This window comes from Podarcis pityusensis (genome assembly GCF_964106645.2).
Source record: "Podarcis pityusensis genome assembly, chromosome: 5".
Lineage (NCBI taxonomy): Eukaryota > Metazoa > Chordata > Lepidosauria > Squamata > Lacertidae > Podarcis > Podarcis pityusensis.
The window spans coordinates 6,478,799-6,494,287 of NC_138032.1; the positions used below are offsets into that span (position 1 = coordinate 6,478,799).

General features: G+C 40.9%; 1 protein-coding gene and 1 long non-coding RNA gene across 2 annotated transcripts in view; one reads left to right on the forward strand and one right to left on the reverse strand.

Moving 5' to 3' along the window:
- The window catches only part of LOC308478397 (cytochrome P450 2J5-like), a 59,718-nt gene extending 50,854 nt beyond the window's left edge, over positions 1-8,864 (reverse strand). The window contains exon 1 of the mRNA XM_081008089.1: positions 8,444-8,864. Within this exon, the coding sequence (XP_080864215.1) occupies positions 8,444-8,611 (168 nt within the window). The 5' untranslated portion in view covers positions 8,612-8,864. The remainder of the gene's footprint in view (positions 1-8,443) is intronic.
- Positions 1-15,489, forward strand: part of LOC308478525 — a 164,383-nt gene that overhangs the window by 115,174 nt on the left and 33,720 nt on the right. The window lies entirely within an intron of this gene.

Below are 15,489 nucleotides of genomic sequence, written 5' to 3' on the forward strand. Positions count from 1 at the left end.
AAGGAGAAAAAATTTTGATAGTAGGAATTTACGCACCAAATGAAGGGAAATCTGATTTTTTAAAGAAGTTGCATGAGACTTTGATGGACTATTTGGATTATAACATGATTTTGATGGGAGACATGAATGGAGTGGTATCTACACATATGGACAAGGCACAAAGACAGGGAGTCACTAAGGATGGTAGACTACCGAAAACCATTTTTGAGATGACAGACAACTTGGACTTAGTTGATATCTGGAGAACAAGAAACCCCATGGCTAAAGAGGGAACCTTCTTTTCTGAAGCCAAAATGACATGGACAAAAATTGACCAAATATGGGTAACTAGAGGAATGGCACCAAAGACAAGAAAGGTGGAAATCTGCCTGAAAACTTGCTCCGACCATAATGCTGTCAAGATGGAAATGAAACTAACACCAACTGGCTCCTTCAGATGGAGGATGAATGACACCTTATTTAGAGATGAAGAAGTGTTAAAGAAGGCCCAAAAAACCTTGAGAGATTATTTTGAGATAAATATGAATACCAACGTGGAAAAAAGAGTAATCTGGGACGCAAGTAAAGCGGTTATGAGAGGGTTTCTGATACAACAGAATGCAGTAAAGAAGAGAATTCAAAATGAGAAGAAGGATAAGATATTGGAGAAAATAAAGGAAAGTGAAAAAAGATTGAGAACAAATCCAAAATCTCAAGAGATTCTGAGGGAATTAAAGCTACACCAAGTACAATACATGAAAATGATGAATCAGGAAATAGAATGGAAAATTAAACAAATGAGACAAAAGACATTTGAGTCGGCTAAGAAATGTGGGAAACTGTTGGCTTGGCAAATGAAAAAAAGACAAAAATTAAATACAGTTACGAATTTAGAAGTGGAAGGAAGGAATATACAGAACCCAGCTGAGATTAGAAATTGTTTCCAGAGGTACTTTAAACAACTATATACACAAGGGCCACTGAAAGAAACTGATCTAGATCAATTTTTGAAAACAAATGGATTACAAAAAATCTCTCAAGAAAATAAATTAATGTTGAACTATAAAATAACTGAACAGGAGATAGAAGGTGCCATTCAAAACATGAAATTGGGTAAGTCTCCAGGACCGGATGGATTGACTTCTGGATATTACAGATCCTTGAAAGAATGGCTAGTACAACCTTTGAAAGAGGTCTGTAATGAAATAATGGAGGGGGAAAGAGCACCAGAGTCGTGGAAAGAAGCTTATATTACACTTGTACCGAAAACAGAGACTGAAAAGACACAGCTTAAGAACTACCGCCCCATATCATTACTCAATGTGGATTACAAAATTTTTGCAGACATTTTGGCTAAGAGATTTAAAAAAGTGTTGATGGAAGAGATTCATAAAGATCAAGCGGGCTTTCTCCCAGGAAGACACTTGTCTGACAATTTGAGGAATATAATTGATATTTTGGAAAAACTAGAAGTGAATATAAATACTAAAGCAGTTTTGATATTTGTGGACGCGGAGAAAGCTTTTGACAATATTTCTTGGAGCTTTATGAAGAAGAACCTACAGGGTATGGGGGTAGGCCAAGGCTTTGAAAATGGTATAAGTGCAATCTATTCAGAACAAAAGGCTAAATTAATTGTAAATAATGTGGTGACGGAAGAACTTAAAATAGAAAAAGGGACGCGACAAGGTTGCCCAATTTCCCCACTACTTTTTATTTCAGTCCTGGAAGTTTTGCTGAACATGATTAGAAGGGACCAGCTGGTTAAAGGTATACAGGTCGGAGCTAAACAGTACAAATTGAGAGCATTTGCAGATGATTTAGTACTGACGTTACAGGAGCCAGAATCTAGTACCAAAAGGGTTTTAGAACTGATTCAAGAATTTGGTCAGGTTGCGGGATTTAAATTGAACAAGTTAAAAACTAAGGTTTTAGAGAAAAATCTAACACCAATGGAGAGAGAGAGGTTTCAGAATGTGACAGGTTTAACAGTGGTTAGGAAAGTTAAATACCTGGGGATCAACATGACAGCAAAAAATGGGAATTTATTTAAAGATAACTATGAAAAATGTTGGGCTGAAGTGAAAAAAGATTTAGAAATTTGGTCAAATTTGAAGCTTTTACTGCTGGGCCGTATTGCTGCGGTAAAAAGGAATGTATTGCCTAGAATGTTGTTTTTGTTTCAAACATTGCAAATTGTGGACAAAATGGACTGTTTCAAGAGGTGGCAGAGAGATATTTCCAGATTTGTCTGGCAGGGCAAGAAGCCCAGAATAAAATTTAAAATACTAACGGATGCAAAGGAAAGAGGTGGATTTGCACTGCCAGACCTTAAAATTTATTATGAATCAGCAGCCTTTTGCTGGTTGAAAGAATGGCTGCTTCTTGAAAACACTGACATTTTGGATCTAGAAGGTTTTAACAATGTATTTGGATGGCATGCATATCTGTGGTATGATAAGGTCAAAGCACATAAAGCATTTAAAAATCACATTGTCAGGAAAGCACTGTTTAATGTTTGGATAAGATACAAGGATTTATTGGAAAACAAAACCCCAAGGTGGCTGTCACCGATGGAAGCGAAAGCCTTGAAAAAGCTCAATATGGAGGTCAAATGGCCGAAATATTGGGAAATTTTGGAACAAGATGGAGATAGACTGAAATTGCAGAGTTTTGAAAAATTAAAAAACAAAGTGCGAGACTGGCTTCATTATTATCAGATAATGGAGGCATACAATTTGGACAAGAAAATTGGCTTCCAGGTGGAAAAATCAAAATTAGAAACAGAACTGTTAGAACCCAAAACTAAGAATTTGTCAAGAATGTATAACTTGCTGCTGAAATGGAACACTCAGGATGAAACGGTGAAATCTGCTATGATTAAATGGGCACAAGACGTTGGACACAACATTGTGTTCGCTGACTGGGAACAGTTATGGACCACAGGTATGAAGTTTACGCCATATAATGCCCTAAGAGAGAATATTATGAAAATGATATACAGGTGGTACATAACCCCAGTTAAGCTTGCAAAAATCTACCATTTGCCTTATAATAAATGTTGGAAATGTAAAGAAACTGAAGGTACATTCTTTCACCTTTGGTGGACATGCCCAAAGATTAAGGCTTTCTGGGAGATGATAGATAATGAATTAAAAAAGGTGTTTAAATATACCTTCTTGAAGAAACCAGAGGCCTTTCTCCTGGGCATAGTCGGCCAATCGGTGTTAAAAAAGGATAGAACTTTCTTTATGTATGCCACAACAGCAGCAAGAATACTCATCGCAAAGTATTGGAAGACACAAGAGCTACCCACACTGGAGGAATGGCAGATGAAATTGATGGACTATATGGAATTGGCGGAAATGACTGGCAGAATCTGTTACCAGGGAGAAGAGTCGGTGGAAGAAGATTGGAAGACATTCAAAGATTACTTACAGAAATATTGCAAAATTAATGAATGTTAGAGTGATGTTGGATTGAAATTAAGTGGCTTCTAGCTGTACAGGCTTTAAAGTTATATATAGATCAAGAATAAGGATTAGGATTAAAAAGGTTAAAAGAATGGAAAATTGGTTTTTAATAGGTAAAAATTTAATGTTATATTATATTAAGATTAAGGATTGGGATTAAAAAGGAGGGAAAGGAATTGCTGGACAAACAAACTGAATTGGAATACAAAAGAGGGAGGTATGAGGAGGTCCGGGAAATAAGTAAATGTAAAAGTAGTGATGAAAAGATGGAATTGTTTTTAACTGTTTTTTCTTTTTTCTTTTTGTATTCTGGGTGAGGACTGCAGGGCCTGTTCCTTCCAGGGCCTTTTCCAACTGGCCCAGGGGGCGTGGCCAGGCCCTTTCTCCCAGCTACAAAGGGACTCCTGCTGTGGGGAGGCCTCGGACCATCGGCTGGGTGAGGACTGCAGGGCCTGCTCCCTTCCAGGGCCTTTTCCAACTGGCCCAGGGGGCGTGGCCAGGCCCTTTCTCCCAGCTACAAAGGGACTCCTGCTGCGGGGAAGCCTCGGACCATCGGCTGGGTGAGAACTGCAGGGCCTGCTCCCTTTCAGGGCCTTTTCCAACTGGCCCAGGGGGCGTGGCCCAGGCCCTTATTTGGAACAAACTTTTGGGGAAGTATGGGAAGTGTTCTGCCATTGCTTCCCTGTTCCAGGTGGTTAATGTGCTTTAAAATGTCCTCAAGCAGTCGGTGGCAATTTCAATTTTTATTCCTTTTTTCCCTTTTTCCCTTTGTTGGGGTGGGTGGGTGGGATGGATAGTTGGTTGGGGATTAATTTTAGTATAATTGTTCTGTTCCTTTTTGTTGTTGTTGTTTTACTGGTTCTGTATAGTTTGTGTTTTGTTTTTAAGGGGCGGGATCAGGGCTGCCTGGGAGTGGCTCCCCAGCCAACACGATGGCTGGGACAAGTTCCACAGGGGGGGGAGCACTGGGACATCCGATCTCGGTGATCATGGGCAGGAGGCGAAGTTACGCTAAGACCAGACCATGTCATTACCGAGGAGGCAGGTTTAGTCATTGTTTGAAGACTATCCCTGCCTCCGGGTCTGGCCTTGACCGGATGGATACTGGAATCAACAGGGGAAACCCACATGACCTGAAAGTGTTGCTGTGCAATGCCAGGTCAATGATGAATAAAACCACTGCCATCCACGACTTGATTGTGGATGGAGGATTTGACCTGGCATGTGTGACGGAGACCTGGTTGGAGGAAGCAGATGGGCCTGTCCTTGCCGCTGCTTGCCCACCAGGTTTCTCTTACGCACAGCAACCCAGGTCGTGTGGGCGGGGAGGGGGGGTTGCAGTGATTTTTAGGAAGTCACTAGCTTGCACCAGGCGTCCTACTGGGAAGATCCAGTTCTCTGAGTGCATGTTCTGGAAGTTGGGCAATAGGGGCAGTACAGGATTCCTTTTGGTGTACCGACCTCCCCGCTGCACCAAGGATTCCCTGTCCGAGCTGCTTCAGGTCGTGGCGGATTTTCTCCTGGAGACACCTAGTTTGGTTGTCCTAGGGGATTTTAACATCTATGCCGACACGACCTTACAAGGGGCCACTCGGGACTTCGTGGAAAGCATGGCCTCCATGGGGCTGTCCCTGAATAAGTTTGGCCCAACTCATAGTCATGGACATGCCTTAGACCTGGTGTTCACCTCTAGTGACGTGGGTGATCTGACACTAAGTAAAAGTGAAACAAAAGAAGTGCCATGGTCAGATCACTTCCTGGTGCAACTGGACTTCTCCGCGACCCTTCCCCTCTGCAGGGAGTTGGGACCAATTCGGATGGTCCGCCCCCGCCACTTAATGGATCCAAATGGTTTCCAGAGAGTGGTAGGGTATGCTTTAGCCCATGTTGATGGCCTTTCAGCTGATTCCCTGGTGGCCCACTGGAATGTGGAGTTAACCAGGGCTATTGACTGTCTGGCTCCAAAGCGCCCTCTCCGATTGCATGGAGCCCGGACAGACCCGTGGTTTTCTTCGGAGCTGAGGGCGATGAAACAATCGCTGAGACGGCTAGAGTGTCGGTGGCAGAAAACTCACTCCGAATCTGACCGGACACGGGTTAGAGCTCAACGTCGAGCCTACCAAGTGGCGATAGCGACGGTGAAGAAGACTTTCTCCACTGCCTCTATTGCATCTGCAGAAAATAGTAGCAGGAGACTCTTTCAGGTGGTTCGCAATTTAACGGAACCACCTTTACCACCGGGGCATTGTAAAGACCCCAAGATCTCCTGCAACGATTTTGCAAATAAAATCACTCATATTCGGAAGGAGCTAGACACCACCGTGGGAGCAGGGCCAGGGCGGGAGAGTGCTAGAGCTCTGTCTGGTCAAGTTGCATGGAGTCAATTTCAATCCGTTACCCCCGAGGATGTGGACAGGCTGCTTGGACGCATGAAAGCAACCACCTGTCTCCTTGATCCTTGCCCATCCTGGCTAATAAAAGCAAGCCGGGAAGGGCTGGGCGATGGGCTCTGCGGGGTGGTGAATGCTTCCCTCTGTGAGGGAACATTCCCAGATCCGCTGAAAGAGGCGGTCATTAAACCGCTTCTTAAAAAACCATATTTAGACCCGGCCAGTATGGCCAACTATCGCCCAGTCTCAAATCTTCCATTCTTGGGCAAGGTGATTGAGCGCGTGGTTGCTGAACAACTCCAGGCACGCCTGGAGGATGAGGACCATTTGGATCCCTTCCAATCGGGATTCAGGCCTCACCATGGGACTGAAACTGCCTTGGTCGCGCTGGTTGATGATCTCCGGCGAGCTAGGGACAAAGGTGAGAGTTGTTTCCTGGTTCTGCTGGATCTCTCAGCGGCCTTTGATACAATCGACCATAACATCCGTCTGGACCGTCTAGAGGGGCTGGGAGCTGGGGGCACTGTTATACAGTGGTTTCGCTCCTTCCTCCTGGGCCGTGTTCAGAAAGTGGTGGGGGGGGATGAGTGTTCAGACCCCTGGGCCCTCACTTGTGGGGTGCCTCAGGGTTCCGTCCTCTCCCCCATGCTTTTTAACATCTATATGAAGCCGCTGGGAGAGATCATCAGGGGGTTTGGGCTGGGTGTCCATCAATATGCAGATGATACCCAGCTCTACCTCTCTTTCAAATCAGAACCAGTGAAGGCGGTGAAGGTCCTGTGTGAGTGCCTGGAGGCGGTTGGAGGATGGATGGCGGCTAATGGATTGAGGTTGAATCCTGACAAGACAGAAGTATTGTTTTTGGGGGACAGGGGGCGGGCTGGTGTGGAGGACTCCCTGGTCCTGAATAGGGTAACTGTGCCCCTGAAGGACCAGGTGCGCAGCCTGGGAGTCATTTTGGACTCAGCTGTCCATGGAGGCACAGGTCAATTCTGTATCCAGGGCAGCTGTCTACCAACTCCACCTGGTACGCAGGCTGAGACCCTACCTGCCCGCGGACTGTCTCGCCAGAGTGGTGCATGCTCTAGTTATCTCCCGCTTGGATTACTGCAATGCGCTCTACGTGGGGCTACCTTTGAAGGTGACCCGGAAACTACAATTAATCCAGAATGCGGCAGCTAGACTGGTGACTGGGGGCTGCTGCCGAGACCACATAACACCGGTCCTGAAAGACCTACATTGGCTCCCAGTACGTTTCCGAGCACAATTCAAAGTGTTGGTGTTGACCTTTAAAGCCCTAAACGGCCTCGGCCCAGTATACCTGAAGGAGCGTCTCCACCCCCATCGTTCTGCCCGGACGCTGAGGTCCAGCACCGAGGGCCTTCTGGCTGTTCCCTCATTGCGAGAGGCAAAGCTACAGGGAACCAGGCAGAGGGCCTTCTCGGTAGTGGTGCCCGCCCTGTGGAACGCCCTCCCATCAGATGTCAAAGCGATAAATAACTACCTGACATTTAGAAGGCATCTTAAGGCAGCCCTGTTCAGGGAAGCTTTTAATCTGTGATATTTTACTGTATTTTTTGTTTCTATGGAAGCCGCCCAGAGTGGCTGGGGAAACCCAGCCAGATGGGCGGGGTACAAATAATAAATTATTATTATTATTATTATTATTATTATTATTATTAAATTCTTTTTTTTATTAATGTGTTTCTTTTCATGTGAAACTTTAATAAATATCATTTAAAATAAAAGGAAAGATGGGACTTATGAACATCAAAGCAGCAGAAATATGAGATGATTGGACCCTTTCTGAACTCAAAGCATGGGCACCCCACCAAAAAATTTAAAATTCGGCTAAATATTTGGAGTTTATTATGTATTGGTATAATTTGGAATTAATGTGATATGATTGGTTTGTTAACTGGAAATTTAATAAACATTATAAAAAATAAAAAAAAGAACGGACCTCCAGAACAAATTAAGTACTTAACCCAAGGTATCACTATATTCCAATTCAACAAAACAAGTGATTTCCCACTCACCCAATATCAATGTTTATAACTCGAATTACATACTATTGCATTTTAAAGTTCCATCTTATCTAATTTGATCCTCTCTAACATGATTCTTAATATATTCTGCTGTTTTCTTACAGTTTAAACCCCACTGTGGTCTTTGCATATGGGAAATAACTTTTTATATAGATCGGAGAGGTTTTCTAATCTTTTTTAAAAGATTCTAAATTTGTATCTTTTATCAATTTTTGCCATCTCTGCATATTCCAAGATTTTCATAAAGCATTCTTCCTTTGAGGGTGTTCTCTCCTCCTTCCTCAGTTTAACAGTATACAATAAATATTTTTGATCTGTAGTTTTTAATGCGTATTTTCAACTTTTATGATGGTTTTGTGCTTTGCAATATTAATAATAATACTATTTACATTATTACTATTATTTGTATTGCTTACAGCTTCTGACAACGGAGGCTTATGGCATTTACCATTTTAACCCATGCCATCGTTGAAGCTGAAATATCACAATTGTTGGGGGAAATAGATAAAACAATTGCTGGCATCAGACTGAGTTATTACGAAGCAGTAAGTACCTGAATGAGAGTATTTTCATCAATCTTGAATCCAAACCTCCATATGGCTCCAATGAGAGGAAGCTGGAGAAGTCCTGGAGGATAATGCCTGCGTGACCAGAGCTGTTTCAGGTAGTGCAGAATCAGAAGAGCCACCAGCAGAGCAATCAAAAGTGCCCATACCTCCATCCTTCTCTTGCTGTCTCTTTCTCCTTAATTTTTTCTAGGTTGCCTGGTCAGGTTCAACTCTCTTTCTCTAAGGAGTTTTTGCTTTCGTCAAAGACATCAGCAGTATTCTCTGTTTTTATACGCTCAGTTATTAAAAACAAATAAGCAACAATGGGTGCAACACCATTTGTAAGTAGCCTTGGAATGTGATACAATCAAACACAAATAAAATCAAACGCTATAGTCCTTTTAATATGTGTCATGCAGATATGACGAAGTGTGCTTTATATCAGGCACATTGAACTCCCGAGAGACTGTGATCTACTTCCAGTAGCCCGAGAGTCATCTGGTATTTAATATGGATATCTTTCCCTCTTATGGAATTGCTACTCCTTGTAACCTGTGCCTTGGGAAGGTACTAATCTGATGTAGGCATCAACGCCTTCAGAAAGAACTCTGAGTTCAAGCTCTTATTAATCCAGCAATGAGGGCCAGGATAGTACATGCATTACAATTGCAAAAGCCAACAAACTTCTACCTGCAGTTGAATCGAACCACAGTGCAGTACAATTGCTACTTCCACAGAGCACTTGCTAGTTGCAATCCATCAGAGGTGCCAACTTGAATAAAATATGAGGAAGGGGGCAAGTGAGCCCCACCTCGCATAATCAATCACATAATGTGGCTCACGTCCACCATTAGAATGGCGATTGCCATGAACTTTGGCGGAGCCAGGCCCCTTCACATATTTTATAGGGGCACTGAAGGGACCTCAGCCCCTAGTTCTTCGCTCCTAGGTAACCTATTTCCTGTTGAGTGCAACAATAATAGAGAACCTTTGTTCTGGACAGCCCTTTAAATGTTCTCTCATAGTTATGAGGAAAGGAGTCTGTGGTCGCTCGTCTAATTCTTCAGATGGCAAGGCAGCACACCCCCAGAGATGCCTCCTGTTGGCATTCCACTGCCCAAGGCAGCTGCCACAGCCTGCCTTGTGGGTGGACCGGCCCTCTGCTTCACAGCTGGTTATGATAAGAAACCCACACACACTTTCCTGTATACAAGGTATACAAGTCGGAGCTAGACAGTATAAACCGAGAGCTTTTGCAGACGATTTAGTATTGACATTACAGGAGCCAGAATCTAGTACTAAAAGAGTTTTGGAACTGATTCAAGAATTTGGTCAAGTTGCAGGATTTAAACTGAATAAGTTAAAAACAAAGGTTTTAGAGAAAAACTTAAGAGTGATTGAAAGAGAAAGGTTTCAGAATGAGACAGGTTTAACAGTGGTCAAGAAAGTGAAATACCTTGGGATTAATATGACAGCTAAAAATGGGAACTTATTTAAAGACAATTATGAAAAATGTTGGACAGAAGTGAAAAAAGACTTAGAAATTTGGTCAAATTTGAAGCTTTCATTGCTAGGCCGTATTGCTGCGATAAAAATGAATGTATTGCCTAGAATGTTGTTTTTGTTTCAAACATTGCAAATTGTGGACAAAATGGATTGCTTCAAGAAGTGGCAGAGAGATATTTCTAGATTTGTCTGGCAGGGCAAGAAGCCTAGAATAAAATTTAAAATATTAACGGATGCAAAGGAAAGAGGTGGATTTGCCCTGCCAGACCTTAAACTTTATTATGAATCAGCAGCTTTTTGCTGGCTGAAAGAATGGCTGCTTCTTGAAAACACAGACATTTTGGATTTAGAAGGCTTCAATAATGTATTTGGATGGCATGCATATTTGTGGTATGATAAGGTCAAAGCACATAAAGCATTTAAGAATCATATTGTCAGGAAAGCATTGTTTAATGTCTGGATAAGATATAAGGATTTATTGGAAAACAAAACCCCAAGGTGGCTGTCACCGATGGAAGCAAAAGCACAGAAAAAGCTCAATATGGAGGTCAAATGGCCGAAATATTGGGAAATTCTGGAACAAGAGGGAGATAGACTGAAATTGCAGAGCTTTGAGAAACTAAAAAACAAAGTGCGAGACTGGCTTCATTATTATCAGATAATGGAGGCATACAATTTGGACAAGAAAATTGGCTTCCAGGTGGAAAAATCAAAACTAGAAACAGAACTGTTAGAACCCAAAACTAAGAATTTGTCAAGAATGTATAACTTGCTGCTGAAATGGAATACTCAGGATGAAACGGTGAAATCTGCTATGATTAAATGGGCACAAGATGTTGGACATAATATTATGTTTGCCGACTGGGAACAGTTATGGACCACAGGTATGAAGTTTACGGCATGTAATGACCTAAGAGAGAATATTATGAAAATGATATACAGGTGGTACATAACCCCAGTTAAGCTTGCAAAAATCTACCATTTGCCCGATAATAAATGTTGGAAATGTAAAGAAACTGAAGGTACATTCTTTCACCTTTGGTGGACGTGCCCAAGGATTAAGGTTTTCTGGGAGATGATTTATAATGAATTAAAAAAGGTATTTAAATCTACCTTCTTGAAGAAACCAGAGGCCTTCCTCCTGGGCATAGTCGACCAATCGGTGTTAAAGAAGGACAGAACTTTCTTTATGTATGCTACAACAGCAGCAAGAATACTTATTGCAAAGCATTGGAAGACACAAGATCTACCCACACTGGAGGAATGGCAGATGAAAATGATGGACTATATGGAATGGGCGGAAATGACTGGCAGAATCCGAAACCAGGGAGAAGAGTCGGTGGAAGAAGATTGGAAGAAATTTAAAGACTACTTACAGAAATATTGTAAAATTAATGAATGTTAGAATGATGACGGATTGAAGTTAAGCAGTTTCTAGCGGTAATGGTATAAAAGAATATGGAAAAATTGGTTTTTAATATCTAAAAACTTAATGTTATAATATATCAGGATTAAAGATCAGGATTAAAAAGGAGGGAAAGGAATCGCTGGACTAATAAATTGAATTGGAATACAAAAGAGGGAGGTATGAGGAGGTCTGGGAAACAAGTAAATATAAAAGAAGTGATGAAAAGATGGAATTGTTTTTAACTGGTTTTTCTTTTTTGTATTTTGTATTTTGTATTTTTCCTTTTTACTGTTAATTTTCTTTTTAATGTAATCTTTTTCTTTTGAAATTTTAATAAATATCATTAAAAAAAAAAAGGAAAATCAAGGAGAAATTATTACTTAGAGAAATCAATGTAAAAAGTTGCCATCTCAGAACAAACAATGTTTACTGAAGTTCATGCCTTTGCATGAAAGAGCTGCTTAGTCTCTCTAAAGCAGAGAATTACAAGATGATGCAGAAAGGATTCTGGGTATTATTTGGAGGGAATTTAGAGGAAAAACCTATCAAGCTTTTGGTGATGCTATTGGGGAAAAAATGGAAGTGGTAGAATGGAAGTGGTAGAAATGGAAGTGCTTTTCTTTTTCTCTTGATAAATTTCCCTACAGGAAATGGGATCGTAAGATATAAATAAAATACATGTGTAAAATAATGAATATACAACAAGTAAATAGCTATGGGGTTTTTTAAAAAAAAATGACTACAGTGGAGAATTTCCTGTTTAAATAAAAATGAAGGAATTATTGTTTTCAAACATAGAGGAATGGTTGGAATTTTTTTTGGGGGGGGGGAGAGATAAAGTCATCATCCTGGATTGGAAGAGGACTATTCTTGACTCATAGCAATATTTGGGGCTGAAGATGGGAGAAAATATCACCTAGCAGAACAAGGAACAGCTGGATATTATCTCGGAATACAATTGGATAGCATACTGGAATGAATATTTAGAATATTTGGTTTTGGTTTTTTTTTTAAATGATATTTATTAAAGTTTCAGATAAAAAGAGACACATCAATAAAAAAGAATTTAAAAGTAAAAAGAAAAATACACAATACAAAAATACACAATACAAAATACAAAAAAAGAAAAAGAAAAAACAGTTAAAAACAATTCCATCTTTTCATCACTACTTTTACATTTACTTATTTTCTGGACCTCCTCATACCTCCCTCTTTTGTATTCCAATTCAGTTTGTCTGTCCAGCAATTCCTTTCCCTCTTTTTTAATCCCAATCCTTAATCTTAATATAGTATAACATTAAATTTTTATCTATTAATAGCCAATTTTCCGTTCTTTTAACCTTTTTATTCCTAATCCTTAATTTTAATCTGTATATAACTTTACAGCCTGTGCAGCTAGAAACCACTTAATTTCAATCCATCATCACTCTAACATTCTTTAATTTTGCAATGTTTCTGTAGGTAGTCTTCAGCCCAACATTTTTCATAGTTATCTTTAAATAAATTCCCATTTTTTGCTGTCATGTTGATCCCCAGGTATTTAACTTTCTTAACCACTGTTAAACCTGTCACATTCTGAAACCTCTCTCTCTCCATTGGTGTTAGATTTTTCTCTAAAACCTTTGTTTTTAACTTGTTCAATTTAAATCCTGCAACTTGACCAAATTCTTGAATCAGTTCTAAAACCCTTTTAGTACTAGATTCTGGCTCCTGTAGCGTCAGTACTAAATCATCTGCAAATGCTCTCAATTTGTACTGTTTAGCTCCGACCTGTATACCTTTAACCAACTGGTCCCTTCTAATCTTGTTCAGCAAAACCTCCAGGACCGAAATAAAAAGAAGTGGGGAAATTGGGCAACCTTGTCATGTCCCTTTTTCTATTTTAAGTTCTTCCGGAACATTTAGAATATTTTGAATACACACATGAAGTTGATATCTGGCTAGTGAAAGACCCTGTGTGAGAGGCAGAGAAGGAAAGATCTCCCAGGGTGGGAGACTGGGGGAAGAAAGGGAAGCACCCAGGTGAGAGCTGGGAGGGTCCACTCCCTTCTGTGTGAGACAAGAGTTAAGACCTACTTTTGAGAGAGGGCTTGGCATTTCTCTCTCTCTTTTCCTTTCTTTGTTTTTGTTTTTGTTATTTATTTATTTGTTTAGATTAGTCAGTATGCTGAAAAGTTTCAGCAAGCAAACCCAATTCAGGCAATTTTTCCCACACCGTTTTTAAGGATAGAATGTGGAATGTCAACCAGTTACTAGTTCTACTGGTTCCACCAGGCAGTATTTTTATTGAGGGTGAATTCTGTGCCATATACTTGACAAGAATATTCTGCTTTGTTAGTTCTTCTGCAATGCTTCCTGAACACTCCCGCATTATTGCTGTCTGGGGAAACTATATCTACTGCAAAAGTGTGACAAAAATAAGTCTGTGCATATGTAGTTTTCAGTAGAAAGTTAAAGGATGTGATAGAATGGAAATGAAACTGTATGACCATCTCAAAATCTTTGCAGGCATAAATAGTATTGCAAATGGAGTTGGATGTAACCACCTTGAAATTATTATGAGCACAAATCATGATGAATGTGTAATCAAAAAGTTTTCTGGAGGAGTCCTTTGCTACATGAGTCCGTGCCCAAAAGATGTTGGAAGACCTTGCCGAGAGAAGCAGTCTTTTGTGCTTCTTAGAGATGCCATAATCAACCAAATCTCCACATGTGCTGAAGCCAGGTTTTCATACCCCCAAACTAATGTGTCATATGATGGCATGAGGACTAGCCACACTTAATTTAAAAAGATATCCAGCGGGAAAATCCAGCTGGGAAAGGAGTCAGTGCTTTATCTCTCATTAACATTCTGCACTTGCTCCTCAGGCTTCCTGCCATTCCTTCTTGCTCTTTGAAGTCACACAGAATGATTGGTGCTGATATTATTCTTTTAATTCCTGGCAATTGAGCTGTAACGTATGTCTATGATTAAATCCTAATTTCAAAAAGGTTTCTACACGCTTCTGCTGATGAGGAATAGACATCCTGATCCACTTGGGGGATTCTGAACCTATTGTGATTCATTCACACGAGTGACAGAAGCAGCAAGTCCTGCAACAAAATATGGGATCTTTGGGGCTTATTTATGTAAGATCACGCTCACAGTACACTCATTGGAATTAATGAAACTAAATTAGTCATGTCAGGCAATTTCATCATGTCTACTCTTAAGTGGGATTATGCTCTCTATAATCCTCCCATATGTACTTAAAGACTTGTACATGGTGCAATATCAGTTAGCTATTACTATGCTGTACACAAACACCTACGTGCCTCTTTTCTACTCCCCTCAGTTTCCCTGCTCTGGCCTCCCATTAGTTTACAAATTCTGCCCCCCTGTTGATTTCAAGCCAGTGAGAGTTACTCTTGAAACCCATCATCACAATAAATGTAATTACCAATTAACGTATATTGTCTCCCTGCTTATTTAACTTATATGCAGAATTCATCATGCGAAAGGCTGGGCTGGATGAATCCCAAGCCGGAATTAAGATTGTCAGAAGAAATATCAACAACCTCAGATAGGCAGATGACACAACCTTGATGGCAGAAAGTGAGGAGGAATTAAAGAACCTTTTAATGAGGGTGAAAGAGGAGAGCGCAAAATATGGTCTGAAGCTCAACATCAAAAACACGAAGATCATGGCCACTGGGCCCATCACCTCCTGGCAAATAGAAGGGGAAGAAATGGAGGGAGTGAGAGATTTTACTTTCTTGGGCTCCATGATCACTGCAGATGGTGACAGCAGTCACGAAATTAAAAGACGCCTGCTTCTTGGGAGAAAAGCAATGAAAAACCTAGACAGCCTCTTAAAAAGCAGAGACATCACCTTGCCAACAAAGTTCCGTATAGTTAAAGCTACGGTTTTCCCAGTAGAGATGTATGGAAGTGAGAGCTGGACCATCAAGAAGGCTGATCGCCGAAGAATTGATGCTTTTGAATTATGGTGCTGGAGGAGACTCTTGAGAGTCCCATGGACTGCAAGAAGATCAAACCTCTCCATTCTTAAGGAAAGCAGCCCTGAGTGCTCACTGGAAGGACAGATCATGAAGCTTAGGCTCCAATACTTTGGCCACCTCATGAGAAGAGAAGAT